At 37.1% G+C, this 27,570-nt stretch overlaps 1 protein-coding gene across 1 annotated transcript in view; it reads left to right on the top strand.

The window, feature by feature from the left end:
- The window catches only part of OCA2 (OCA2 melanosomal transmembrane protein), a gene marked incomplete at both ends in the record, with an annotated part of 177,946 nt that overhangs the window by 39,053 nt on the left and 111,323 nt on the right, over positions 1 to 27,570 (top strand). Inside the window, 7 exons of the mRNA XM_080345885.1 lie at positions 853 to 1,010; positions 3,472 to 3,554; positions 3,873 to 4,026; positions 20,326 to 20,397; positions 21,266 to 21,331; positions 23,070 to 23,126; positions 24,148 to 24,272. Coding sequence (XP_080202011.1) covers positions 853 to 1,010; positions 3,472 to 3,554; positions 3,873 to 4,026; positions 20,326 to 20,397; positions 21,266 to 21,331; positions 23,070 to 23,126; positions 24,148 to 24,272 — 715 coding nt within the window. The remainder of the gene's footprint in view (positions 1 to 852; positions 1,011 to 3,471; positions 3,555 to 3,872; positions 4,027 to 20,325; positions 20,398 to 21,265; positions 21,332 to 23,069; positions 23,127 to 24,147; positions 24,273 to 27,570) is intronic.

Here is a 27,570-nt window from a genome sequence, read left to right as displayed (position 1 = left end):
CTTATAGTAATAAATGGACTGTGAAGGGTTTAAGAGCTCAGGCTTTCCCTTTTCCCCAGACCCACAGGGTCTCAACCACAGCAGAAGTAGACAAGACTAAGTTTAAGTAGTCCTACATGTGTTGGGACTAATAGAGCCAAGCTTCCAATGGATTTGTGGATCATGGTTGACTGATTTTTCAATTGTATGAGACTGGGAATGTAGTTTGAGCACACCTTATACTAGATGTCCGAGAAAGAAAGAAAAAATAGAAGAGGGAATTGGAGGAGAAAGAGTCTGTGAGTACTGCAACTGAGTGGAACTTGAGAATATGTCTTTCAGATGTTTGAAAACCTGTGTGTAAAATTTTTACCAAAAAGAAATCATCTGGCCTGAATAGGATGTTGATTCTGGTTTAGTTTTCCCTGTTGCTGGAAATTCCACAGTGTTTTCCCCAGTTTGAATTCTGTGATGTTTAAATTACTGTGCTAAGGATGCAGCCTTTCATCTAGTACAACCCCTTAAAGAACCTTACTTCTCTGTCTATTTCCATATGCTTTTTTTGGAGCTTGGGTACATCTGCAGTTTCAGCTGAAAGTACAAGTGATCTTAAAAGTCACTGGGAAAGGATAGATGTATTTGCTCTGAACCTGTAAATCCTTTTCCTTAGGAAACTCACATGAAACAGTGCTACTTCGTGAGGACATTGATATCTGTTTTGTAATTTTTCGTAGTTTCTTAAGCATTTTAGCTGAAGGATGTGTTTTTCAATATAAGTTGACTAATCTATGTTTTTTTTTTTTTTTTTCTGGAATTTGTACAGCCTATACTAAGTTTTACTGGAAATTTACACCTTAACAACTTTACTAACAGCTGTGAATCTGACTGATGTTCATGATTCTGCTCTGTTGAAGTTAGATATAGGAGGCCCATTTGTAGCAGATGTAGTTAATCAGCAAACAGAGGAATTCATTATAGTACAAGTTGTTCAGACTGAAGATCCTGGATCAAGGAGAAGACGCCAGCAGCAGGTGATGGTCTTTACATTTTCTTTCACTTTTTGAGATGCGTTTTGTCACTTATATTTCTATCATCATTGTGTGGATTAAGTGGTCCTGCTTTTCCCTGCTGTGAAGTGTGTCAAAGTCAGTATTAGAAAACTTTTAGGATAAGAGGGAAGTTACATTTTCTTTTGTCTTTATAAGACTTCCTTTAGCTTCCTATATTAAAGTTTTGTAGTACTTATGCCCCTTGACTGACACTTAGCATGGAAGTTCTTGTGTTTAAAATTGGCAATGTTTCAAAGGTTGCCTTAGAAGGAAGAAACAAGTGTAAAGTGCCTTTTTGCACTCACTGAAATGCATTTTAACTTTTTTTTTTTTTTTTTCAAATTATTTCCTCAAACATATGTCACATTTATTGGCTTTACTTTTCTTAAGGCTTTCTGAATGTTGATGTTGTTTGTGGCAAGTTTCTGCTGCTCTCTCCCAGACAACTCAGTGAAGGAAGATCTTTTACAGCCTGTCATGTATATCACTGAAAAATAAAAATAAGCTTTATCATTTAATAAATTGCATTGACGTACAAACAACTGCCTCTCATTCTGTATACACGACAGGATGGCCTGCTTCTACCCGTGACAGCACAGCTGAACAATGCTGACAGTATTCCTGTTTACATCTTGTCACTGTTTATCCCAAGCTAGTAATATAACCATGATAGCCACTCCCTCACTGCCCATACTCCCAAATAGGGGATAGAATCAAAAGGGAAGGGAGAAACTCATGGACTGAGATAAACACAGTTTAATAAAATAACAATAATACTAATATACCACCACTACTACTGCTATATATAAAATGGAAAACAGAATATAAAGTAAAAGATGCTCAGTGTAATTCTGACTGCACTGAGTGGCCAGTCCCAGGCAGCAGCACCCTGGCCCTGAACAGCTAATCCTGGGGGGAGAGAGAGACAAAAAGGCAGAATGGATCAGAGGCCTCTGCAAAATGGTAGAATGACAAAAAGCCAAGCTAAAAGAAACTCCAAAACAGAACTCAAGCCAAAATGGAGCAGAACAGGAATGGGTTTCCATCTCCCCATAGCCAGAAAATCCAACTCTCCGTAAATATGAAGCCTGATGCCGATGGGATGGAATACTCTTATTGATCAGTCTGGATGTCAGTCAAGCTCTGCCCCGTCTATGCCTCCTTCCTGGCTGCCTCACCCCTGTGGGAAGAGAGCTTAGAAAGGTTTTGTCTCCCAGACAACTACTCAGATAAGAGTAAGCTCTCACATTCTTTTTGTTCCAAACCAAAGACACTGGAGAGTTACTTGAAGAAAAACAGTAACTCTGTCCTAGGGTGTTATCTTCTTCTCAAACTAAATCCAAACAATGACAGTGCTAGCTACAAAGAAGAAAAGTTTCTAACTGCATGGAGAAATTTACCTTGCTTTCAGTCAAACCAGTGCAAGCCAGTTTCACAGTCTACAGCAAAAGATTAATCCCACTACCTCAGCATGGCAAACAGTACCATAATGGCAATTACTCTCTTAAACAACCCAACCCGATGATGAGGAGGCTGCTGGAACCTGTGCTGGTGACAGTGATCCCCAAGGAGCCTTCATGCTGCTGTGGGGTGACCAGGGTACAGCCACCTGCAGCAGCTCACTTCTGCTGCCACACCAGTGGTGGTCCTGACATGACCAAAGGAGTAGGTGAACAAAAGAACCTTCCCTGCCTACATGCTTCTTAGACAATTTGCTGTGTCAGATGTTCCAAGCTTGCTGATTGAGCTGCTTTTTTTCTGCACTTTGTAGCCTACAGGGTCAGGACAGGCTCAAGATTTAGGCTACTATTAACCAAATTTGAAGGTTTTTAAAGTTCATTTTATTTAAAACAGGGAGAATATCTGTATATATATTTAATGAGTGTATTTGGCTAAACTTGCATGAATGTCAGTGTGTAGCAATAGGCGGTTTCAGAAAGTGTTTATTTTCTATAAGTTATTTGTTTCTTTTTACTAGAAGATATGGAAACCGGAATTTTTGTTTGCTGAAATTCTACCATGTCTTCTTCATAATGTCTGGGGGTATAATGTTGGTCCTGGACCTCTAATTGTTTTCATGTTATGTATGTTAGTTTTCTTCCCAGGCAGTCTTTGGGAGTGAACCATGTTGTTGTCTCTGAGCCTAGATGCTCCTTATATTCAATGCAGAAAGTATGATTTGACATCCCTGCTCTGGAGCCCCTCCTGGGGATATCTCTCATTCATTGATTGAGTGAGGGGATGATGATGTGTTTGCTCCAACCTGAGCACCTGTAACATACCTAATCAGGTGTAATATTTTAGGCTGGTATATGTAATGTCCTGTCCACAAAAAAATTCTCCTAAATGTACAGGAGAGAGAACAAAGAAGAATAAATAGATCAGAGACATATCACTTCCACTGACTTTTGTTCATATATTGCCAAATGTGACTCTCTTGCAGGTGGTATACAACTGGTCTCTACCCTTAAGTTCAAGAAGAAATCAGCAAATCATCACATCTAGAACCTTTCAGATACCAAACAGGTCAGCTAAGAGAATGAGATATGAAATAGTAGCTTACGTTGACTTGCCTATGAAGGAACAGATGTTTTAAAAATAATCTATCTCTGCCTGTTTCAGAGGGGCAGGAAAAGATGACTTCTTGTTGCTTTGTAAATGGATTTACAGGGCTGATTTGTACTTGAGTTACTTTCCAAATGATGTTATTTAGAGGGATAGAGTGAAAATGTTGGAAAAGTGTCTTGCAATTGTAAAGATACAACAATAGAAAATTATAATGCATAAATAAAGTTAATGGTAATTCATTCCAGAAATAAGAAAAAATACTCTTTCTTTCACCAGAGGTACCATCTTCATAAACATTCAAGCTTTCCTACAGGAGCCTAGAAGTGTTCCTCTCTCCATGAAACATCAGTACGTTCATGCAAATATAGAGACACAAGTAACAATTGCGTCCATCATCTTAGTAGGTGTCTACGTGCTGATCATACTGGAAGTAAGTCATGCTTAGTGCTTTGATTTTATTTTCCTCCTGCATTGTAAATGGAGCACATGGAAGGGTTTAATTCTGCATTTAATATACTTCTGAAATGTGTATATGAATCCTTGTTGTACTGTCAGTGTTGCTAAGGGCATGAATTAGATATGTGCAAGGAAATTATTCTGAATTGTAACTGATTTTGGTAAGTTACATTAACATTACAGTGATATTGTGTATTTTTCTAGTAGGACCTATTAGTATTTCCATATTTTAACAGGATTATGGTTTGGCTGTGAGAGTGAAAATAAGTCTGGTTTATAAAAGGTGCAGAAAACCTAAGTTAACTGTTTTTAAGATAAGGTAAAAGAGAAAAAGCTTTGGTTGTTACCCTCTCCAAGGCACCTTAAACTATGGATTTAGTGTAGTTTTAAAAGATTAAACTAAGCACGCTTTTAAATGAGTGACATTTAGAAATTCTTTTACTGCATTATTTAAAGAGGCAATGGAGTCTGAATTAACATGAAGAAGTCAAGGGCAAGGGAACTTTAGACATATATTGCAAGTTCATTCTGAAGCCTTGAGGTACCAAACCCAACAAAAATAACTTGCATCATCACTAAGGATGGAAAACATGTCAGCAATAGCATAGGACTGACTTCTTTGAACTGAAAACACTGTCTAATTATAATGAAATACAGAACAGATACAGGGGGGACTTTTTTTTTTTTTTTAAATTTGTGTGAGCATCCACACTGTTAAGTCTACAAGGTGTTCCATAGTAAATATATCTGGCAGGCTAAGTTTTCTTCCACATCTCTTATGTATTTTAAGCTTTTCATTGTGTTACCCCTTGAAACGGTAAGACAGTAGAACAGCTTCTAATCAAACATCAATAATGGGTGTATACAACATGGCAGATGCTTTAGACCTTTAGATGATGTTGTTCAGCAATGGTGATTTATTTATGAAATTAAAACTGCCTCTATGTACTCTATAAATGAGCAAAGAGATATAATATTAAGTGTTGAAGGGGACTGGACTAGCTTTTACTGTAAATATATGTAGGTATGCAGCACAGTGCCAAAAAAACTTAATACTCTAAAATGCAGCTTTTATTTTCAAAAAACCCCAACAATGCAAGCCTTTAGCAATTGCAAAACCATAAAGCTTTTTATCTGTATGTAAAAGGTGGTTTTATGTTTGCATCCTGGGAAGCTTCTTTGGAACAATTCATGTGTCAAATGAAACAGAGGCTCGAAATTGAAAAGCAAACCCAAGGAAAGCATGCATTTCTCTTTCGTTTCTAAGAATAAAGCCATAAACCAAATCATTACCTTACTGTTTCTGTGAAAAGATCAGGGAAAAATTTCAGTTGTCAGAAACATTATTTTTGCAAATTAAAAGGTAGAAATAGATACTTAGAAGTAAAGGTTTTTGAATTATAAAACACAGAAAGTCACCTATTTTATCGTAATGTCAGCTGTTTTCTCCATAACATCTCTAGGAATGACAAATGCTATAAGCAGAGTAATTTTTAAACTATAAATATATAAGCTGGAAATTAAAAATAACTGTCATAAAACCAAAAATTGACTGTTTGGTTCCCTCATGGATGTATTGCAAGAGATGGATGTTAATATTGTTAGAATATGTAATAGTGGCTTACCTTATATTCAGTATTTATAACTTCAGTGCCTGAAGTCTTGCTTTCTCAACACATTGCACTCTATTCCATTAGCCATTTACACTGTTAAAAGAAATCAATTGGTGTTGCTGCAGGAGCGATCTCTCACGGATTTTAATTTTCAGTGTTGCTGCTCCCCATCTTTTATCAGTGTTTATTAGCTTCCTGTACTTTATTCATTGTCATTGGCAATACAGCTTCAACTTCAGACAGTGGGGACACACAAACAAATTTTAGAGCTATGTTTTCACATATTTTCTTATAACAATGAAGAAAGAAGAACCATTTTACCTGCTAAATCTCATAAGAGCCATGTGAAATCTTGTTCTTTCTGCATGGCCTTATTCCCCAGACATGAACTTTAGATCTTCTGCCCACAACCTCCTCAAACCCACTGTTGTTATCTTTTAATCCTTCCTTCCCCTTCTCCCCTTGCCCTTTGCTACCTTAGTCACCAGGGAGTGTGCAGGAGAACAGGCTGCAAGGACTTCTGTCTCCTGCAGATACAGATGATGGAAAAAGCGAATGAAGTAAGAGGTTGCAGCCCGAGAACAAAATGCATTTACTGTAAACTGTCATTGTCACCAATCTTGCACCACTGTAAAGACACAGAGTAAATTCTGCTTTGAGGCAACTGTTTGCCTCTCTGTTGGCATCAAATTTCTAGGAGGCCAACGTATGTCAAGTACCACTCCTTGTCAGTGAAACCTTATTGACTCAGGAAATGGTCCTCTTCAGAAAACACATTATGCTATTGAACATCATTTATTTGGGCTTTTATTTTAAGTGTTGCATTTGAAACTGGTTATGTGTTATGTATTCATAAAATACAAATATGTTTCTGGTTAAAAAAGATGCCTCTTTTTGCTCTTTAATTTCTGATTTATTTTTTATGCTTACCACAAAGAATATTTTCTTATTTAATGATCCTACTCTGTCCCTTGAGTTTTTCATATTTTGCTTTTAACTTCCTTCCAATGGACATCTCTTAGTTACATTTTCTGTTTGAAATCTGTGAGCTTTTTCCGCTCCCCCCGGCCCTGCCCCGCCACGTAATCATCCTTTTCTTCAGTAACTAGACATTAATTATCTTGAAATTGGTTTTTCTTCAAATATTGATCAATTCTCTCTTTACATTTAAGTCTTCTGTTCTCTTCCCTTCTCCCAGAGGAGAAAGGAGAAAAAAATTCTTCTTGTTGTATTTTTTTAATTAATCTATTTTATAGACTTGTTGAAAACAACAAATAATTTTGTGTTGTACTTGGAAGCTTACACTACACAGGAAATTTTAAAAAAAAAGTTTGCTAAAAAAAAAGAAGTATGCCAGGTTTACCTTTGTTGATCTCAGCTCTACTGTCTGACACCTCAGGATTACTGAGGAACACAGGTAAGGTGAGCTATGTTTTCATGTCAAGAGTCCTATGCTGTTGTCGCTGAACTAAATTAGGTCACAATATATTTGGTGATAGGCTCTTTTTGTTTTGATCCTCAAAATGTGTACCCTTTTTTGAATGAAAACTTGAAAAAAATCAAGGAAAAAAAATCTTAGAAATTTAATTTTTACACTTTTCTGCTCCAAACATGTTTGTTCTTTCAGCTAAGAGTGCGTTTTGTCTTTTGCCTTCTTTGATTTCAATTATTTTTCCAGCAAAGCCTTTTTTCTGTGTATATAACTCAAGTGACTATTTACAGCCTGTTCACTCAGATTCAATAATGGCTGTTTCTGGTGATATAGCATGGTTAAGGAAATGCAGTGTAGACAACATCCCATCGTTTCCTCTTTGCAATATCATAAGATATCTTAGATTTCTCTCCTTTTTCCTATATTTATGTATACAAAGAATGGGATAATACACTGGTTACCCAGAAAAGAAATCTATCTGCCTATCTGTATCTTAAAATACCTGTTAGTATTATAAAATTTGATTGGTATTTAGAAAACTTTCTTGAGTTGATAAAGCTCTTATTAGTAATTGTTAACTGCATGTTTGCAGCTATGTTGTAGCTGCATTAATTAGAAATATGTAAGGAGGAATGTTAAACATTTATTATTAAAGGACAAAGCTCATTAATTTGAATGAATTATTGTGTGCACTTGTCCAATATTTTCCTTTAATAATATATTTGTTTTGTGTTACGGCTTAAAATTGAGTGTTAGCTGTTTATGATACTTAAATGAGCCAGCAGAAACAAATGTAAAGGTAGTGCCCTTTTAAAAGCTATTTTATAAAACATTTTATTTAGTTGGGCAGAATAAAATTAATTTTATTAAATAAAAAAAAAGGAAGATATGCCAATAGAACATCAAATGGCAGAAAAGTGACACTAGCAAGTATCAGAAATTCTATGAGAGCTTCAATAGGGTTTTTTTCATAGGATTTATCATTTAGTGTCATATCCTGTCTTGCAGGTAGTACTAAGAAAGAATCTTGCCAGAATCTTTCAAATGGTATTTTAATGGTCTGACATCTTGAGTAACATTTACATGTCTGTATTTCTCCTTAAAACACAAATGCTAGAAAGTGCAAGATCTGGCCTTAAAAACTCTAGGTTCTTACTAGCATGAAGCATGGGCTTATAATCACAGTTTTTATTACTTTAATGGAAATGGAGAGTGGCAGTTTCTCTCCATGTTAATTTTCTGTTATTAACGGGCTTAAATTATGAATAAATATCCCTTAAGCTTAGTTTCTTTAACTCAAAGCAGAGTGACTTTTAATAACATCTAACCAGCAGAAATTAGCTGCAGAGAGCAGAACTTTTATGTGGTTCAATCTGATCATTTTTCTAGCTTTGTGGGCTGGCTGAACCAATGATTCCTCACAGGAAGCATTTTTACAAATGAAATCAGATATTTGTTATTACTGCTGTCTACATTTTCATAGTCCAGTTTTTGCTTATTTCCAGTAATGAGGCTATTTATTTGCATGTGAAAAATGATGCTTCGGAGAGGGACTAGGAAAACAGAAGAAATATTAACTGCTATACAAAACATGATGCTAAGTGATGGCAATAGACTACTCTTAATGGAGAATTTTTATGACGAAGAAAGTCACAGAAAGCAGTGATCAGCTTACTCAGCATGGATTCTTGCTTCCCATCCATTCTCATATTGATCTGTCTTTAAGTACAGACAGAGAAGAATGTGGATTAGAGTGTTCCTACCTCAATATATATACTACTGAAAGATCAGTAGAAAAGGGACAGAAGAAAATCTATAACCTTTATTGGAAAAGAAGGTGTAAAAAAGAAAATTGTAGCTGCTGCTCTACCCAGACTTTTTGGGAAAGAATATATTCCTGCTGATACTATTTCCAGTCGTGCGAGGATGGATGGAAAAATTATGAAGAGGAATTAAAATGCTGTGGTAGAGGTTGGCAGAAAATTAGAGGCAGATTATCAGAACAAATGATCTATCCTCTTTGGTGAAGACTCCGCGACATACCTCACTGGGCAAGAACAAAAGGTTGCCCTCATCTGCTCTCATTTGTCAGGGGGTGCAAAAGAGCCCAGGATTGAGGCAGAGCAGGAAAGTCAGTGTTGCTGGGTGGGCTGGCCACCTTCCGTCAAGGCAAGGATGCTCTCCTGCACACTGAGCCTTCCTTGAGAGACTACTGGTCCTGACCTTGATATTGTCTTGGTTATTTGCAGTGTTTTACAGTGAGGCAGAAATGAAGCCAAGAGAGAGGGCTGGAGAATGAACTTCCCAGCGCAAGGCAGAATTAATGAATGCTGTGACTCTAGGGGTTGCATGGAACATAAATCCAATGTAGTGAAGCCTAAACGACAAAATCCAGTAGAAAAACTTAGCATGAAGAAAAATCTAGCTCCCTCTGGAGCAAGCTAGCTGCATCCTCCCTGGGCAGCATTTGGTTGTGGGTCTGCTTTGGAGCCCCCATAACCCTAAAACACCATTACCATTCAAAAGCGTACTTTTGTTTGTTTCTTTTCCCCTAGCTGAAAATGTGCAATAAAATGGCAGTCTTGTATTTCCCATGAAAAAAGCTTTTAGAACATAAACTGAAGGTTTGCATTGAGAATGGTATCAAGGCACATGGAGCACATGGAGGCAGCAAAGCCTGCTGAGATACGTATTGGAGGACAAGGGGATCAAGATGATCCATTCAGCCTGCCCCCTAGAGTGAAATATTCACCAAATGGTGAATAGAGAGAGAGAGAAAGAGAGAGAGAGAGAGAGAGAGAGAGAGAGAGAAACAGGCTGTGACTGAGCTAGCAATTAAGCACTGCGGACTGAGAAGGCTTACAGTCATTCCCTGCCTTTCTCTGTTTTAGATGGAAGGTGTGATCTCTCTGCATTTTGGCCTCCATGCACTTTCAGAGGTTTAAAATGACTTTAAAGCAGCTGTGCAGGAGCATTACAAGTCGCTTCTTATGAGGAACCGTAGATTAGTACCCCAGGGGTACCAGGATGTGAGTAGAGCAGAGCCACTGCCATCAATGAGGAGGCTCTAACAGGACAGAACCAGCTACAGTCATTTTTACCTGTTGTAACTGCAACAAAGGAAGTATAAAGGAAGCAGAGTGCTGTGAAACAAGGACAGCATAAGTTTAAATTCAAACAAAAATGCAGCATAACAACTAGCAAAATCCTCAGCTGGATCTCAGCTTGATATGTTGTAACAACGGTTTTGTGTTATTAATCCAATATGAATATTGGTTTTACACTGACTATTGCCTGTTTAATTGTTTCATCTGTCTTGGTAGAAGTCTGGCTGTGCTCTGTCTATATATGCTTTAAGGTAAAAGATTTCATTTTGGGTGCTATGGTACTTCTGTAGTATGTAAATTTGCCTTGATAAAGAACTTAATGGGAAAAATCTGCCACTGGAGGGTGCTGGTTGCTATTCTAAGGACTCCATAGGATTGTTTGCTTTAAAAGATGCAGTCACCAATGGTCCACTTTTCACAGAAAGCAATTTTTTGAAATAATGGGAGTCACATTTTCAACACTAAGTGTAAAAACTAATTCCCACATGCCCATTTTCTATTTTCTATTGTTTTTTCAAACCGAATTTTGAGCTGTATTTTGTTCAAGTTATGAAAGACTGTCAAGCACAAATGTGTTGCCCTGTCTTGCATATTCTGTATTTCTCCTTTCTGTTTGAGACAGGCAATAGAACATTAAATTAGCTTAATTGAATGCTGCTGTTCAGCTTCTACCCTGCCTGCGGCAATCAGAGGGGTAGAGAGCAATGAAGTCTTAAAATTTTAACAACGTATTAGAACACACATATACTTCTAACGCACACAATCAGGGACAAGAACCGCTCAGCTTCTTTTGGGGCCTCAAATGCTGTCTTACTTCAGCAAGAGCAAGGGACAAAAAGAATGAAGAAACTTAAGAGAGTGTGAGGAGTAGGGTTGGAGGTGCCATGGCATGATCCAAAGAGGGAGAAAAAAAAACCAACCACAGAACAAAACTGGAGTGAGAAAGAGAAGAGATGTCAGGGAAGAAAGACTCTCAGAGGAACTGCTGGATAGAGCAGAAACCTCCCTGTAAAGGTAACGGCAAGTGCTGCAGTTTGCTGTACTGTCATTCATAGTGCATGGGTGTAATTCTGTATGGTCCTATTTGTCCTATTACCTTAACATTAAAAGAAAGCTGACAAAGATTCACACAGGGAAAGTAAAATAGGTTTGCCCCTCACTTTTGTGATTTGTTACATGTAATTTCTTTACCAGAAATTCACAATCTCACTGGCTTTGAGGATACCAATATAACTAGGGAAACAGAGATGGTGGTATCTTTCTCAGTTTCAGAAAACATTCTGAAACTGAAAATATAATGAGGGTCTTGCAGGCTCCAGAAAAAATGCTTTTAGGACACAAAAATGAGTGTGTGCATTGGGAATGGTGTCAAGACCCATGGAGTGGATGGAGGCAGCAAGGCCTGCTCAGATAGGTAGTGAAGGACTGGATTGAGCTTTGCAAAGGGTTTTATAAAACTGAAAGCTTGTTGCCAGGCCATCCTGTCAATATACAATGCCTTTGGTCATATCAGCCTACAGTAGCACTCTGTTATCAGCAGTATCATCTTCTAGGTAGCAACATTAGTCCTTTACTGGCTCACGACCAGATCTCTCTACTTTAGTCATAGAGCAAATGCTTTTTGTAGCTAAAATATTACAGTAGTGAGATGCCTTGGCACATAAAAACGATCACCATCCTGTCTTTCCACAGGGCTCACCTTTCTTTTAATCTGACCTGACTCAAGGCCCTTATTTACAGAACATCAGCTCTCCCTGTGCCTCTGTCCAATTTCACATCAAGACAAAACCTCCAAATTCATAGCAAAGAAAACCACTCACTTTTAAAATTTGATTCTGAAGGGCTTTTGAACTGTCACATGTTACTGGATATTCCCTTTCTGGTGTTTCCTGGAGGTGTATAAAAATAATTTTCTTACATCAGAGCCATCCCTACAGGTAGAGGCTGGAATGATATGGTTTTGACAGATGACTCGTATTTGTATCAATCTGATAGAAATATTTCCTAGGTATGATGCTATATCTTTTCGTGCTTAGTTCTTATTAACAATATTCTGAGGTTGGAGACTATTTCAAAACCAGATTCAGCTTAGAAGTCAAGCAGTTGTTTCAACCCTCATCATAAGGAAATAAACCCTCTTCTGGATCCTCTGGCCAACATCTGTACAAATGCTTTTTCCCTCCTTCCTTCCTGGCTCTATATTCTTTCTCCAGCTTTGCTTTTTCCCCCCAAGTTTGCAAAGCATTAAAATATGAGGGGTTCAATAGTCTTACTAATCTCATACAGTAAGGATATGTTTATCCATTCATCATTTGAGGGTTACTTTGAGCCAGTTAGTTCAATGTCCCATAACAGCATTTAGCTCATTCAGTTTTCTCTACAAACAATAAGCAGTGATGTCATGGGGGAAGAAAGCTCACCGTGAAAAGTTTGCAAATTGTACAAATTGTTCACTTTTACAGAGCTACAGAGTAACAAAGACCTTTGCAGAATCTAGTATTGACTTATAGCTTTTCTATAGAGGAAAGAGGAATGTATTAATCAGATGTTTTATTCACAGAAAATAATTTTGTCTTCTTAAGACTCTCCCTGCCCTTGCTATGCATTTTTTTTTTACATATACAAAGAACTGATGTTAGCTGATGACACTCAATGTAGTTACTTAATCACAGAATTTCAGGGATATCTTTCTTAGACAAAACTCCCAAGACATCCCTGTCATGTATTTCTTAGCCTATTCAGTCAACATACCATACAGAGAGGTAAAAGTGAACTAACAAAGATGTTAAATTGTGTTGGATGCCATATAGTATTAGAGAATCACAGAATGTTTGGGGTTGGAAGGGACCTCTGGAGATCCTCTAGTCCAACTCACCTGTGCAGATCACACAGGAATGTGTTCAGGCAGGTTTTGAATATCTGCAGAGAAGGAGACTCCACAACCTCTCCGGGCAGCCCATTCCAGTGCTCTGGCACCCTCACAATAAAGAAGTTTCTCCTCATATTCAGATGGAACCTACTGCCTTTCAGTCATCCTCATCCATTGCCCCCATCCTCATTACTTTAAATCATATTCCATTTAAGATAGCCATCTTATGTATTGCCATCTTATGCTTGAAATGTTGCATTAGGAATTGGCAGATTGCTGCCTTCTATGCCTTTCCCTAAAGGCAGAGTTGTTTATACCATTACTTTCTCCATTGACATTGAATCAGAACAAGCAATTTGGCACGCTCTTTGAGTGAAAATGAGTATTATAACAGAATGTCATAGATCGGTGTTTTCCTACCTTGGGGTTGTGTAGATGTTCTTCAGGAGTTACAGGGCTTGCTATACAATCTAATGTTTCTATTTAAAAAACCCAAATCTTTTAGAGTTGAGAATTTGCCTGTAAAAAGAGCGTATTGAATGTATGTTGAATGTTATTTTTACAGAGTTACAGGGATCAGACATTTATTGTGAGATTTATAACAGTGCATGTTAATGTTTCCAGGTCCACAAACCTCTCTAGTCAGTGCTCTTTACTGATCTTGCACATGTATTTCATACATATGGTAGTACTATTATACTGAAGCACTACTGAATTGTTGTAAAAATTGTATAAGCCCTTCCCTTCCCTTCCCTTCCCTTCCCTTCCCTTCCCTTCCCTTCCCTTCCCTTCCCTTCCCTTCCCTTCCCTTCCCTTCCCTTCCCTTCCCTTCCCTTCCCTTCCCTTCCCTTCCCTTCCCTTCCTCCCTTTTCTTTTCAAGCAGGGCATACTTATGTTTAGTGATGCAGTTGTGACATGTTTTGGCTTACAATCGTGAGTCTTATAATAAGATTTTCTAAATATTTAACCTTAGTGTAAAGTCTTAGTTTATGATTCTCATGGCTGCATGTATAGAATACAGATAGATAGTGCCCTAATCTGCAGACAAACATATAAATAGCTGTACTTGCCGTCACTGATTTTTGGGATGTTTGTAGTCACTTTGGGATCCTTCATGCTCATCATCTTTCAGCAGCTGTACCCTATGCACTTGCCTCAAGAGCTGCTTCACTCCATCACTGAATACTGCATCAGTATAAGTCATACTTTCTAAACTATGTCAAACAACTCCCTTTTGCTTCATTAAAATCCCTACCGAATTTACTTGCCACTACTTAACTAAGTAATTCTAAGGCAATTAATTTTTCCATTATCATTCATTTTACACTAGCTGTTGAGGCACAACCCCTGCAAGGGGTTCCCATGTGCTGGGAACAGTGTCCCGCAGCTGAAGCAGCTGCAGAACTGCTTCTGCAGAGCTCCTGCAGGGAGCAAATCAGGGGAAGGAGGGTAAAGCATCAGCTGCCATCACCAGCTGAATGAGGGAGATAAGTTGTTATGCCTTCACTAACTGGTACTGGTTAGGCTGTCTTTACAACATAGGTGAGCATGAAGAATATCAAGTAAATATGTCTGACTCTACTGACCTTCCTTTTAAGCTGCTCTGCTCATCTGTACATGACTATATCCTGTATTTCTAGTCTATTGGGTCATGTTCTCTCCAAATTGTGCAATTTGCCAGAACTAAAGCAAATTTTCATGAATTGAGAATTTGTTGCCAATCGGCTTTGAAGTGGATCTACTGCAAGGCGGAGTTCAAACTACTCCAAGACTTTTTTTGAACCTTGTTTTTTCCTAACATGAGCCCAAATTTTCAATTATGCTTCTTAACAGAGTTAGGAAAAATTACCTAAGTTAGTTTGCTAAATTATGATTTTTTTTTTTTTTCCTGCAAATTTCAGCTTTGATTTCAGTTTCTGGTACCAGTTTCAGACTTTGGCATTAATTTTCCAAACTGTAAGTGGATCATATATGTATAATATAAAAGCCTGAAGTTTCGTCTGTGTCCTGCTAAAAGAGCTGGAATAGTGCAAGGCAATGCAGAGCACCAAAATTTATAAAGTATATGACAGCAAATGATAAGATAATGGCTGTTGAGGGATCTGACTGAGGAACATGTTCCCAGAGGCAGTCAGACTAATACTTTATTATCTTTAGGAAAAAATAACTTTTTGTCTTTGGAAAAAAACCATCTTCCACCGGTGAGGATATCTTCTTTTAACCCAATAAATCCTATTAAAACATAAAAAGGAATATATATGTAAAACATAAAGTCAGAAAAAAACTATCCTGGCACAAATTTTACCCTCTTCTCTCTCTCCCTATTCCCTGAGAATAAAGACTTGAATTAGTAAATTTATAGCGTCCAAGAGGAATGTGGCTGTTGATTTTATAGGGAAGGTCTCAGCTACTCTGGAGGAAGGTGGAATATGAATAAAAGCCATATGTGGATATAGGCTTAGGGATTACTGTCTCCTGTTGAAATGTAGCAGTGCTGCCACTCTATCATATGAAATTTAATTTCTCAGTAAAAGAAGTAGTTAAATGCAACAGGCTTCACTGGATCAAAAATGGATTAGCAATGAATTGGGGCTACATTTGAGGCTTTACATTATAGCCACTGACAGTCATCTTTCAACTGCCATTTATCACTTTTAAAGAAGGACTCGTGGAAATAAAATATTTGTTATGATGTATCATTTATCAAATATCTTCAGAAACACATTTTGGAAATATGCATGCCCTTTATTGCAGCTGGGAAACGTATGGTCTGAAATAGCATAGATATCACCATTCAATTGACTTTAAATAATTTCCTTTTACCTCCTGGAGCCCTGTACAAGATGAAGTGTTTGGAAATTTGGATCACTTTTATGATGCTGCTGTTGTAGTTTACCAAAAGATTTGCTGAACTCTGGACAAATATTCCAAAGCACTCTCAGATAGATAAAGAAATGAAAATCAGGAGAAGGTCTAGCTTGTCTAAATCCAAGTTGCATTATAGCTCTGGAAATTTATATTTTTAATTAATATCAAGCACAAAGACTTGTGGCATAAATTATTTGGGTTGCTTTCATTTCTTACCTTAAAATTAACTCCTTAATTAAGAGTATGGAAGGTAACACACAAAATTGGCATTCAACATGCGTTTATCATACCATGGGCAATCATGAGATAAACTTTTTACAGATAACTATGAAACAAAATTGCTATAGAAGGTTTTTCTAATATTTTCCTTTTGTGATTTGACCCTATAACATGAACCTATGATGTTGCTATCACCAACACCTACGTTATTGATGTTATTTTTGATAACCTCCATTGTTGCAGCTTTGGGTATTTTCAATACTTTTACAAAATCCTGTGAATATCCATTCCCTTTTTTGAAATCCTTTTGGCTTTCAGCCTGGTGATATCCTGTCTCGGTGAGCTCCATGACTGAGTTGTGCATTGTAAAGAGTGAAATCTTGGCTGTGTTGTTTTCAGAGACAGTTTGTATTGAGATAACTCTTCCTTTGTAAAAGGCAAGCACCATCCTTTGTTCTTTAATTAAGTCAGCACTTCCGTACATTCTTCAGAAAAAAATAAATATGATGTTGATGTTGAAAACACCCCTTCCATGAAGAGACTGAAAAGTTTGTAGTTGAGTTGTGGGATGAGGAACTCTAGCATGAAAATGTGTAGCCTAAAAGCTTTGTATCTTCCTTGTCTTTTCTGCCTCTTTTTGTCTCAGTGGCCATTGCTTGTATTTTTTTTTTTTTTTTTTAAGAAACCTTCCAGGGAAATGATGCGAGGAAATTTTATAATAATTACATTTTACATTGAAATGTGAGGATCCAATTGTAAGATGGAAGAAATAGCAAGAAAAAATAAGGTCACTTTGGTATGTGTCTTCGACAACATAAGAAGGACTAGAGAGTGTGGCAGCATGTGAGGACATATTTATGTGCAAGGCTGTTGAGAGATGTGCTGGATGGAAAAAATTTTAGTGATGGTTTTTGTCAAAGGAACGAGTACTGTGTAGTTGAAGAGTGGTCCAGGCAAGAGGTCATTGGTGCTGGGAGATAGATTTTGCAAAAGAGAGATGAAATAGAGAGGAAAATGTAGGTACTGTAATAAGATCCACAAAAGGTATCAACTATTTCAGTGTCTTTGATGAGGACACATTATGCTGAGTCTTGTACATGCGTTCCGCGACTCTTGTTACTGAAGGAACTTTTAGCCAATCATTTCCTTCTGCTTTCATTCCTAGCTTGTAAAATGAAAACTCTACCCAGTCAGGCTGGTGCAGCCAGTCCAAATTTGTGATCTTATAGGTGATTCCTATTTGAAAGAGAAACACATTGTGAATCAGGGTTCTTTCAGCATAATTGCCTTTGCTTACAAGAGAGTGCACAAAGGTATGCACTTTCTCAAGCATGAGAAGGATCAAATAAATACAGATAATTTCTCACTTCATCTTTCAAGATGTCTTTAGATTCAGAAGTCCATCAAATCTCTTGGCTTTCCTGTAGTTAAATATCTGTGTTGATTTATTTCTGAACTCTTTCAGTTCTGTACCTGAGCTTTTATTTATGGATCCACTCTGAGATTCATCCTGAAATGATATTCATCCTCCTTCCAGATTTCAAAAGGGTTTGTGCCAGGTCCATACTATTTTCCAGGAGAATAATAATGGAATTTTACCTAATATAATGCCCTCCAAATACAGGAACTGTGGTTCAAATAGTATGACAGCTTACAACCTGTATCTCTTAATGTCTCCATTTGTAACCTTTTAAAAATGCTTTTACAAATACATTATTTGTTTAGGATTTGCTTAATGTGAAAAGAAAATTAAAGAGTAATCCATTATTTCTTGAATTTCCCCCAATCTCAACTTTTGAATATTTACATGCCTCAGAGTTTACAGAAGTGTGTTTTCTAGGCTTCAGGTTACTGTATAACTTCAACTGATTAGTTTGCTGTAATGAAAAGTTGTACATTTGACAAGTGTTTTATAATAGAGACTTGTACCTGAATAGTCTTTTTTTTTCATTCTTCAGGATATACTTTTGCATATCCTTCTTGAAAAATCACCAGTATGAAGGAACTGACAGATTATTCCATTTGTACAGCATTTTCCCTCATCTTTCTGTAGAAATCGAAGTAATTTTCACCCATAGGTGACAGCAAACTCTTGGAAATAGAAAATGCAGTCAACCCAATGCACGCAATTAAGTATACAATGATGACAGCGAAAGTGCGTGTGTGGTAGTGTACAAAAAATCGAAACCAAATCAAATCACAGAAAACCCATGGTATCTTTCTGAGAACTGCAAAAGAGCTGTCTAACGTGGGTGGTGATTAGGTGAGGAGAAAGCTTCCAGTCTGAGGACAGCTGAGGATTCCCCAGCAGCTTCCCCTTGAATTTATTTTGCCCTGGTAAGAAGCTGTGTCCTTCCCTAACCAACATTTTTCCTTCGTGTCTTTTATTGGAGGGAGCTGTAAGACCTGGTTACTGCACCCCATCATCAGCCACAAGAACTGTTGAATATTATCGGATCTCTCCTGTCTTTGTAGAATCAGAAGGGCCACACATGTATGTTTGTATCAATGCTCTGAAACTGGTAATCAAAGATGAAACCGTGACTTATCACACACATTTCTGTGGGAGCTGGTGGAAGCTGTAATCTGTGCTATGCACTTCATGGGTCATTAGGACATAAAAACCTTGGTCTGATCTCCTGCTTTGTCACTACGAATAGGTTGTACCGCAGTGCATTTTGAAGAAAAACATAGAACAAGACAGATTTTTCTTTTGCCTCCTAAATTAGTTATTTATGTATTTATTTTTCTAGTAAATTGGTAAATTGCTTAGTTGTTTAGCATTACTGTTAAAATTTCATATTTGAGGAAAAAAACCACAGCCAAATCTTTCCTTTTCTCTTGCTTTACAGGCAGGCGATTGGGCCTTTAGATGTTCACATCCTATTGTTTTGTATCAGCAAAATATTTCTTATGAAATTAGCAGTAAACGAAATATTTCTAGACTGCCTTATTTCTTTCTCAGAAATAATTCTCACTTTTGTCTGAATAATATTTAAACACATTAATAGTAAATGCTGTTAATTAGATTCAGTCTTTTTTTAGTGTGATTTTCATTAATCAGATTCTTACTTTAACTGAGTTATTTTACACAATCTGTGATCTTCCAGACATGGTGGATTAAATAACTACAAATAAGCACTTTGAGGAAAAAGCATATTTTCAGGGCATGATTGCTTTTATACTTTCTCCTTGAGAATCTGAATTGCAATTTATTCATTAGATACACAGACATGAACAACTGTCCATCTCCTGTTGCAATTGTTACAGTATTAAATGAATGTGTTGTGGTCAGAGGTTTGGATCCTGTTTTTAGATGCATTGCTTGTATGATAAAGAAACATTAGAGATGGGGGAGAAGCACTGTTCAAGGTGAGGTTAGTCTATACGTAGGTGAAAGTAGCTTTTGAGGAACTGAGGAGACTGTGGCAAAGGTGTCCAGCAGATTCTACCTAATGTACATGGCTTTCTTGAACTCAAAACACTTTGCAGAGAAAACACCAATGTAAAAAAACACTTTATGAAGGAAGAAAACTCTGTGTGTGTAGAGACAGAAAACAGGTGAGCAGGCTTATTGTATGCTTTTCTGACGCAGACCATAAAGTGGACCTGGAAACTCAAAGTCTGGTATGTCTCTGTAGGATTCATTTGCCCAGGGCTGAGCTAGTTGCTTGCAAATTGCTTTGTAGACTTTAGAAAAGAACAAGCACCTATAAAGAATGAGGTGGATCACCTCCTGGGCCCTCATCTTCTTCCCATGGACTGTGAAAGGAAGCTAACAGGACTGGGTGTTTTGATCCTTAAGTTAGGAAAGATTAATTTCTGTCCTTCTTGGGTCACCAACTGGCTGATATGAGAATGTAGTGTCCAAGTCCCACCTCTGCCTTGAGTTCAGAGCTGAGACTCACTAGTAGGGTTTCCCACAGGTATAGCTTTTTAATTTTTTTTTTTTTATTTTTCCCTAATAAGAAATCCTGTAGTGAGTTAGAGTAACCAGTCATTCTCTGGTCAGGTCTTTTTGAAGGGAGGTGGGATGGAATAAGTTTAAAAACAAACCAACCAACCAAATAAAAGAACCAGTTACAGTAATTTTTATCCTTTTTCCTCCTTTTTAATAGTAAGATGTCTGAGGGTGTCTCTGGTCAATTCTTGCCCTTTGTTGCAGATTGTTCACAGGACCCTTGCAGCGATGCTGGGCTCTTTGGCAGCTTTAGCCACCTTAGCTACTGTTGGGGAGGTAAGTTGAGAAACTGTACGGGCTCACTTTGGTTTTGGGTATGATACCATAAATTTCAGTGTTTGCACTGTTGTGTTGGGCACATGACACAGAAGTGTTTCATAAGAGAAAGATGCTAGAGCAGATATTGGGAAGGGGAAGCATCTTGGGGAAAACAAGTCTGCCTAGGCTATAGACAAGAAGAGAAGAAAAAATTCAGTAGATGCTATTTTGTTCTGATTTGCAGGAAGCTGAGTACAACCATTTTCAACTTAATTCAGAGTTACTTTAACGCTGTTATTTTCAGTAATGTTAGGTTACCAAGCAAACCTAAATGGAAATACATTGCCCTATACTATCCTAACTAATTACACCGTCCAATCCTTTTGTTTCCCTCCCCTGCTTACTCTTGGTTGTTATTTAGTGAAACCTCTGATTGATTTACTCAATTTTTCTCATAACTGCTCACCACATCATTTCTATGTTCCCTTAAATTCCCTCCGGTTTGTTCACAGGTTAAGCAGTATGCTTTTCTTCTCTTACCAAAAGGGAAACAGAAGTGTACCATATAATTCAGTTATCTTTTATTTCTGTAGAGCTATGTAAGTAACAACTAGAGAAACCAATAGCCTAATGTAGGCTTTTGATAATGACCTGCTTAGGATGCTGGCTGTACTTTAAATTAGTAACAATCATAACAAAAGTAGTAATAATAATAGTAATAATGGCAATAATAAAGAGTCCTTTTTGTGTACCTTGTAGGAACACATTAATTTCCATCATAGCTTATTTAAATGGTTCTTCAATTAAGCGGAGTTTATATTTCATAGCTAATCACAAATTGGGTGTTTCGTGGCATTTCACTGGTAATTGTATTTTTTGATTGCAGAGGCCAAGTATGGTCAAAGTGGTGGAGTGGATTGATTATGAAACACTGGCATTGCTGTTTGGAATGGTAACTAAAACGTATCTTTTGCTCTAAATGTGCTGAAATAATTACATTCAATATAGAGATGCTTCCCTGTTAATTGTACTTTACTGAGACATAATATGATGAAAATGTGGGCCTTAAGGGATTTATCAAAAAGGAAGATGATCAGACCTCTGAAGGAGCCTTTGGAAAATGTTGATCGTTTCTATTTTTTGTTTGTTTGTAAAATTGTGTTAATAATATAGTAAAAATATCCTTGAAGTCTATAAATTGAGAGACCTGTTTAAGTGCCAAGTATTATCACTCTCATTTATCTTGTTAATTTTGTTTACTCAAAACCTTCCTCATACACACTCTGTTGGAAAAGTGATTTTCTTTCTCTTAGTGCTACTTTTGGAGCCAAAAAAAAAGCAAACCAGAAACGGAGGAGAAATATCTGATTAGATTATAATAATATATTGTTGTAATCACTTTGCCCAGAGCTATTTATGGTACAGCTGTCCAAGTGCTATTAAGCTCTAACACAAAATATACAATATAAGAGACAAAACTACACTTAGTTGCCATTCTGAGCTTTTCTTATTTCCTGACACTGCTCCCTGCTCAATCCCTTCCCCACAAAAAAAAAAGAAAGCCAAAAAAAACCTGTTGAGAACAAAGGACAGGAAACCTCTCAGAAGTGTGGGAAAGTGCAAGTAATTATTGTAACTGCTGTCTTCTGCATTCTGTAGAGCATTACTGCAGAAAACAAGCACACTTATTGGCTTTTCTTGATTAATGACATAAGGGAAATACATTGAGTACTTAATGTATGATATGCACTTAGTCACTACAGATAAAATTCAACCAGACTAGCATAACATTTGTAGAATGTTTATGTTGAGGACTAAATTTCACCATATAATGCATTAACAAGAGATATTTGGCAGCTATAATTGATATCCTAATAGGAAGGTGATCGGATTCTCAGGACTTTGTCAGTGTCATGGTTTAACCTGAACTAGCAATATAACCAGGATAGCTGTTCGCTCACTCCCCACCCCCAACTCCCAAATAAGGGAGACAATCAAAAGAGAAAGGAGAAACTTGTGGATTGAGATAAACACAGTTTAATAAAATAAAAAAATAACACTGATACACTACTACTAATCTATGTATAAAGGAAAATAAAATATAAAATAAAAGATAGTCAATGCAATTCCTCATGAACTCCATCCACACCTAGCAGCCAGTTCCAGGCAGCAGCACCCTGGTCCTGAACAGTCGATCCTGGAGAGAGAAAAGAGGCAAAGGCAGAAAGGCCCAGAGGCCTCTGCAAAATGGCAGAAATGGCAAAAGGCTGAACAGGTCTTCATACCTGTCCAGAGAGGGCTAGCCGGAAGATCCTGACTCTTCTTAGATATGAAGCATGATGTTAATGGGATGTAATATTCTTACTGATCAGTCTGCATGTCAGTCAAAGTCTTCCCCATCCATGCCCCTCTTCCTGGCTGCCTCACACCTGTGGGCAGAGCTCAGAGGCTCTTAGACCAGTATTTAAAAAATTAACTATGTCACTGTGTGTTATCTTCTTGTTCTCAAACTAAATCCAGACAATGACCATACTAGCTATGGAAAAGGAAGGTTTCTAAGTTTTTAACTCATTTTCAGTCAAACCAGCACAGTCAGTTTAGAAGGACTTTTGCCAGGGTCACAAACTACATCGCTCTGTTTTTATGTAATAATTCAGTTGCAAGGTATTTTTTTCTTCATCTTTTGGTAGATGATTTTGGTGGCTATATTTTCAGAGACTGGATTCTTTGACTACTGTGCAGTAAAGGTAGGTTTTTTTTGTGGTACTCTTCACTGTTACTGTATTAATCAAGTTAGTATTTGATCAGATCTGTTACACCAAGCACTTTCTTTGAAGAACCTTTCTTAGGGCAGTGTGTACATATCATATTAGAAAGGCGAGTTGTCAACTTGTAATTTTGAGAAGTCTCTTAGGGATGAAAGGAATTCTTTAAGGCAATACTTTTTCTACAGGAGAAAGGCAAAGGCCCCAGCAGGGTACATAAATACATGGACAATATAAAGCTGAGTTATTTCACTGAATTCCCCAGGACTGCAGTTCCTCTATAACTGAAATCCGTATTTATGCCTGACGGTGGAAGAGAGGAAGTATGGAAATGATCATTAGCTTTACAATTACACATGCTAAATGGCCACAGAACTTTGCACAGTGGCAAAACCAAAGATTACATGAAAAGGGTAATTCTGATGGATTGGTTGCAAAGCATTAGCTATGATGAGAGATTGCTTCACCTGCTGTGAAGCTTAATATTTTTAAAAAGGGTAGACAGAAAGAAAACAGAAGTGACAAGGAAGACTGCTTTGAGCACAGAACCCCTGAAAAAAACACAAGTGGACACAACCCCTGTCTGCATAGATGCCCAGACTGTGCAGCCGCCTCCGTGCTGCTCTGAGGATGGGGAAGGTGTCCCAGCATGTGGAGGGGGTGGGAAGTCTGAAGTGCCTCAGCCCACCCGGGGACAGGCAGAAGGTGGGTGCTCAGCCTTGCTCCTGCCACAGACCCTCTTCATGCCTGGTGATGGAACACATTGTCTCTTCAGACTTGTTTCTTCCTCTGCATGATATAAATATTTGCCTTCTTTCACAAAGTATTTCCTCGCTAAATTAATTAGTGTTGGAGAGGGTGCTGTTGGAGATGCATGAAGTAGTAAATACTCTGAGATCACTCTTGCCTCATGTTTGATGAAGTTGTTTTATCTATCATGTTTTGAAATTAAGATAGAGTGATTATTCTCTTAATTTTGTTCCTATTTGTTTGATTTTATTAGGCTTATCGATTCTCCAGAGGCAGGGTGTGGGCCATGATTACACTTTTGTGCCTCATTGCTGCAATTCTTTCTGCATTTCTGGACAATGTTACCACTATGCTGCTCTTTACTCCAGTAACCATAAGGTACTTTATTGTTATGGGTTTGGATTTGGTGTTTTATGGCCAGCAATTAGTAGTAGACATGTGTGCAAAGTGTTTGTTTGGAGTTCTTTTGATGGAAATCAAAATGGAAATCAAAACTTCAAATACTTTTATTGTAGCAGAGTAAAGAACAAACATTTTCAAAGGGATGCTTTGCCTTTTCCCTTTTATGTTAATAGTGAGCACATATCTGAAGCCTGTTGTACTGCCTTGGCAGCTAACTGTTCTGGTTTGTCTGCAAGTCTGAACTGCAATAGCATATTGCACCAAATGATTTTTGTTTTCCTGTAAGCAGAGAGAAATTTTTAATTAAAGCTGTGTTGTCCCTTACTGGCTAATGTAGACATACAATTTTAGATAGTAATTTATGTTTTAGTGAAGTTGTTATCCCTTCTAATACTAGTGACAAATAAATTAAAAAACTCCCCAGATTTCAACTAAAAGCTTTGTTTTGGAATATGAGAATCTGATGGTGATCGTGACATTGATATAGACACTGGTTAATTCCACAATTTGAGATTAGATATTTGGAAGTTTTAATAGAGAACAGTGAAGTTAATTACTTCATATATCTGTAAATTAATAACACATGATTTGCAACTACATTTAATCAATGTGTGATAATAAATTACTGTTTAAACTAAATTTAACCTGTGTCTGGCCAGGAAAATCTGGTTAATCCAGTTCAGTTTCTGAAAAACCTGGTTTGTTTTTAAAACAATCCTGAGCGATGTAATATTTGCAGTCATCATCACATTAAAGCACACAAAATTCTGTTAAGATATGCTTCCTCTTTAAAATGTAGTGTAAAGCAGTAAAAACCAATTTTGCAAGTGGAATTTATTCTAGATTGGGAAACAGCCGATGAATGAAAGCTCCATTTGTCTTCTGTCAGATTATATTTTAAAGAGATCACTTTGCCTGACTCCAATCAATAATTTCACTTCTAGCAATAAAAATCACTGGAACTCTTAAGCACCAACTTTTCTTTAGCTATGTTGTAGAATATTTTGAATTAACTATAACTTGGAATAGATTGAAATCCAGACATCAGTGCATCATGAACAGTTCACAGGCAGAGCATTTACTCGATTTGCAAAGAATCATACAACAATCCAGGTTGGAAAGCACCTTGAAAGATCATCTGGTCCAACATTTCATGGGAAAGGCAGCCTGGATGAGATCACGTAGCACACTGTTCAGTTGCATCTTGTAAACCTCCAGTGATGGAGAGGTGGTTCCAGTGACTGTTTTCACAATAATTTCTTTTTGTTTGTTTTTCTGATGTTGAGGTAAAATCTCTCCCAGTACAACTTGTACTCATGCCCCTTGTCTTTTCCATGTGACTCCTGGTGAAGGGACAGTCTCTGTCTTTGTAGCCACCCTTTAAGTAATGGAGTTTTATACTAAATGTATACTAAGTACTTTAGTTTTATACTAATGAATTGCACTGAAGAAGAGGGAATTCAGTATGCAGGAAACAACATTTGTATTTGTATTTGAATCAATATCAAAGCTAAAATAAAAAATTATCTTGCTTAGTAAAACTAAATAATTGCCTGTTTCTAAAAGCTTCATACTAGGGGTCATTTTTTGTTTTTATCTTACTGACATTGTCTTCAGCCCTTGTCTACAGCTTCAGTAGGTTGTGCTGTGCTGTCATTGCCATGGAGATAAAGCTTGCAGAAAATCCTACTGACTCTATGAACATAAGGATTTATATTTCTGTTAACAAGACATAAAACATGATCCTTATTTCACTCTGTTGTAAGCTAATAAAAACACCCAAAAACATAACTACTCCCTTTTAGCTATAGTGTATTTTCAAGTTACTTTTTACTGGGAACTGGAAAAGGCTAATGGTTGTTCATGTGGGAAATTGTGTAACTAGGATAAGTAAACTGAGGAAGTTTGATCCTACCGTATATAATAGCTAACACATTCTGATGGTTTTATACTTTGGGCTTGGCCTTTTTTGGCATATATTCTTTCTTCAGGCTATCAAAAAGAAAGAATCACTAAGGAAAAGTTAAATATAAACTAAGGTTATATTTTGAAACATTCAGAAATCAAGGAGGTAAAATTACAAGTATGATTTTGGTCTTGTACCACAATTGGTACAATTGGGCCAGCACTACAAGAAAGTACTCTTCAACAGCATAATTTTATACTGTTGGGTAAATAGCGTATTTTTGCACACTTATTTTGTTCTGGAGTTTTTACATGTTGATCTCTGTGTCACCTTACAGTGTTTTTTTGAGATTTAAATTGACACTCTTGGTGACAGCGTAAGTCTATCAAGTTGAGCTTCTATGCAATACACTCTTTCCTCTTTGAAATATAGGTTTTAATAATACACACTTAGACTGAACAGTAAAGCTTAGCTCTTCATACAGGGAAACATATGACAGCACTACAGTGAAAGCAGCCCTAAGAAAGGATTCTTGTTGCCCACTCTTCTTCCCACCCTATATTAGGTAGAGAGGACAATAATGTAAATGTGGATTCCATCCTGACACACCAGAGCAACATTTTGATAAGCCATGAACAGAAAAGGAGTCGTTCCTTATTCCTAAGTCCTTAGGTGTGACCTTAACTTTCAGCCCTTAATACCATGGCCCAAGTTTAAAGTCAAATGTTTCCTTCAGAAATTAGTGGATTGTGCAGATCTGTGAGTAAATGTAATTTGTGCTAGTTAAAGTAGTCTGTGTGAATCTTACTGTGTGTAAGTGGGCTCTGAGTTGAAATGGATCATGAGGATACTGAGTCAATCCCAGAATTTGCCAGAGTACTTAAGATGGTTCTTATTAAAGAAGAATTTTACTTATTAAAAAAGCATCTTACTAAAGAAGGATTAAATATTTTTTAATTGCTAAAATATTTTGAGATTTTTTAAAATAATGAAGAATATGTATTTTCTACTCTTTTTGCATTACAAATAGAAATACTTGTGATCGAGCTTTTAGAGAAGAGGAAAAATAGCAACAGAATAAGCTGGGTGAACTTAGGCTGAAAGCTGAGGTCTCTAACAGATCATTCATGGCTTATAGGTTGCCTGTGCAATTCTCTACCACTGCTTCCCTCATGAAAGTTAACTGATGGTGAAGTGCAGAGCCTGCAGCCGCCCAGCATAGTTTTCCATAGGTCAGTGTAAGCTGGGGACTGTGGTTTAAAAGTTGTATGATGCCAAAAATTTGAAAATATATTTTCTGTGTAGTTGATTACTTTTAATTAAATACTTTTTTGAATGCATAATTTTTGTTACCATTAATTATTGCAT

Source organism: Nesoenas mayeri (assembly GCF_963082525.1).
Source record: "Nesoenas mayeri genome assembly, chromosome: 1".
Taxonomy (NCBI): domain Eukaryota; kingdom Metazoa; phylum Chordata; class Aves; order Columbiformes; family Columbidae; genus Nesoenas; species Nesoenas mayeri.
This window is presented reverse-complemented; position numbering and strand designations above follow the sequence as displayed.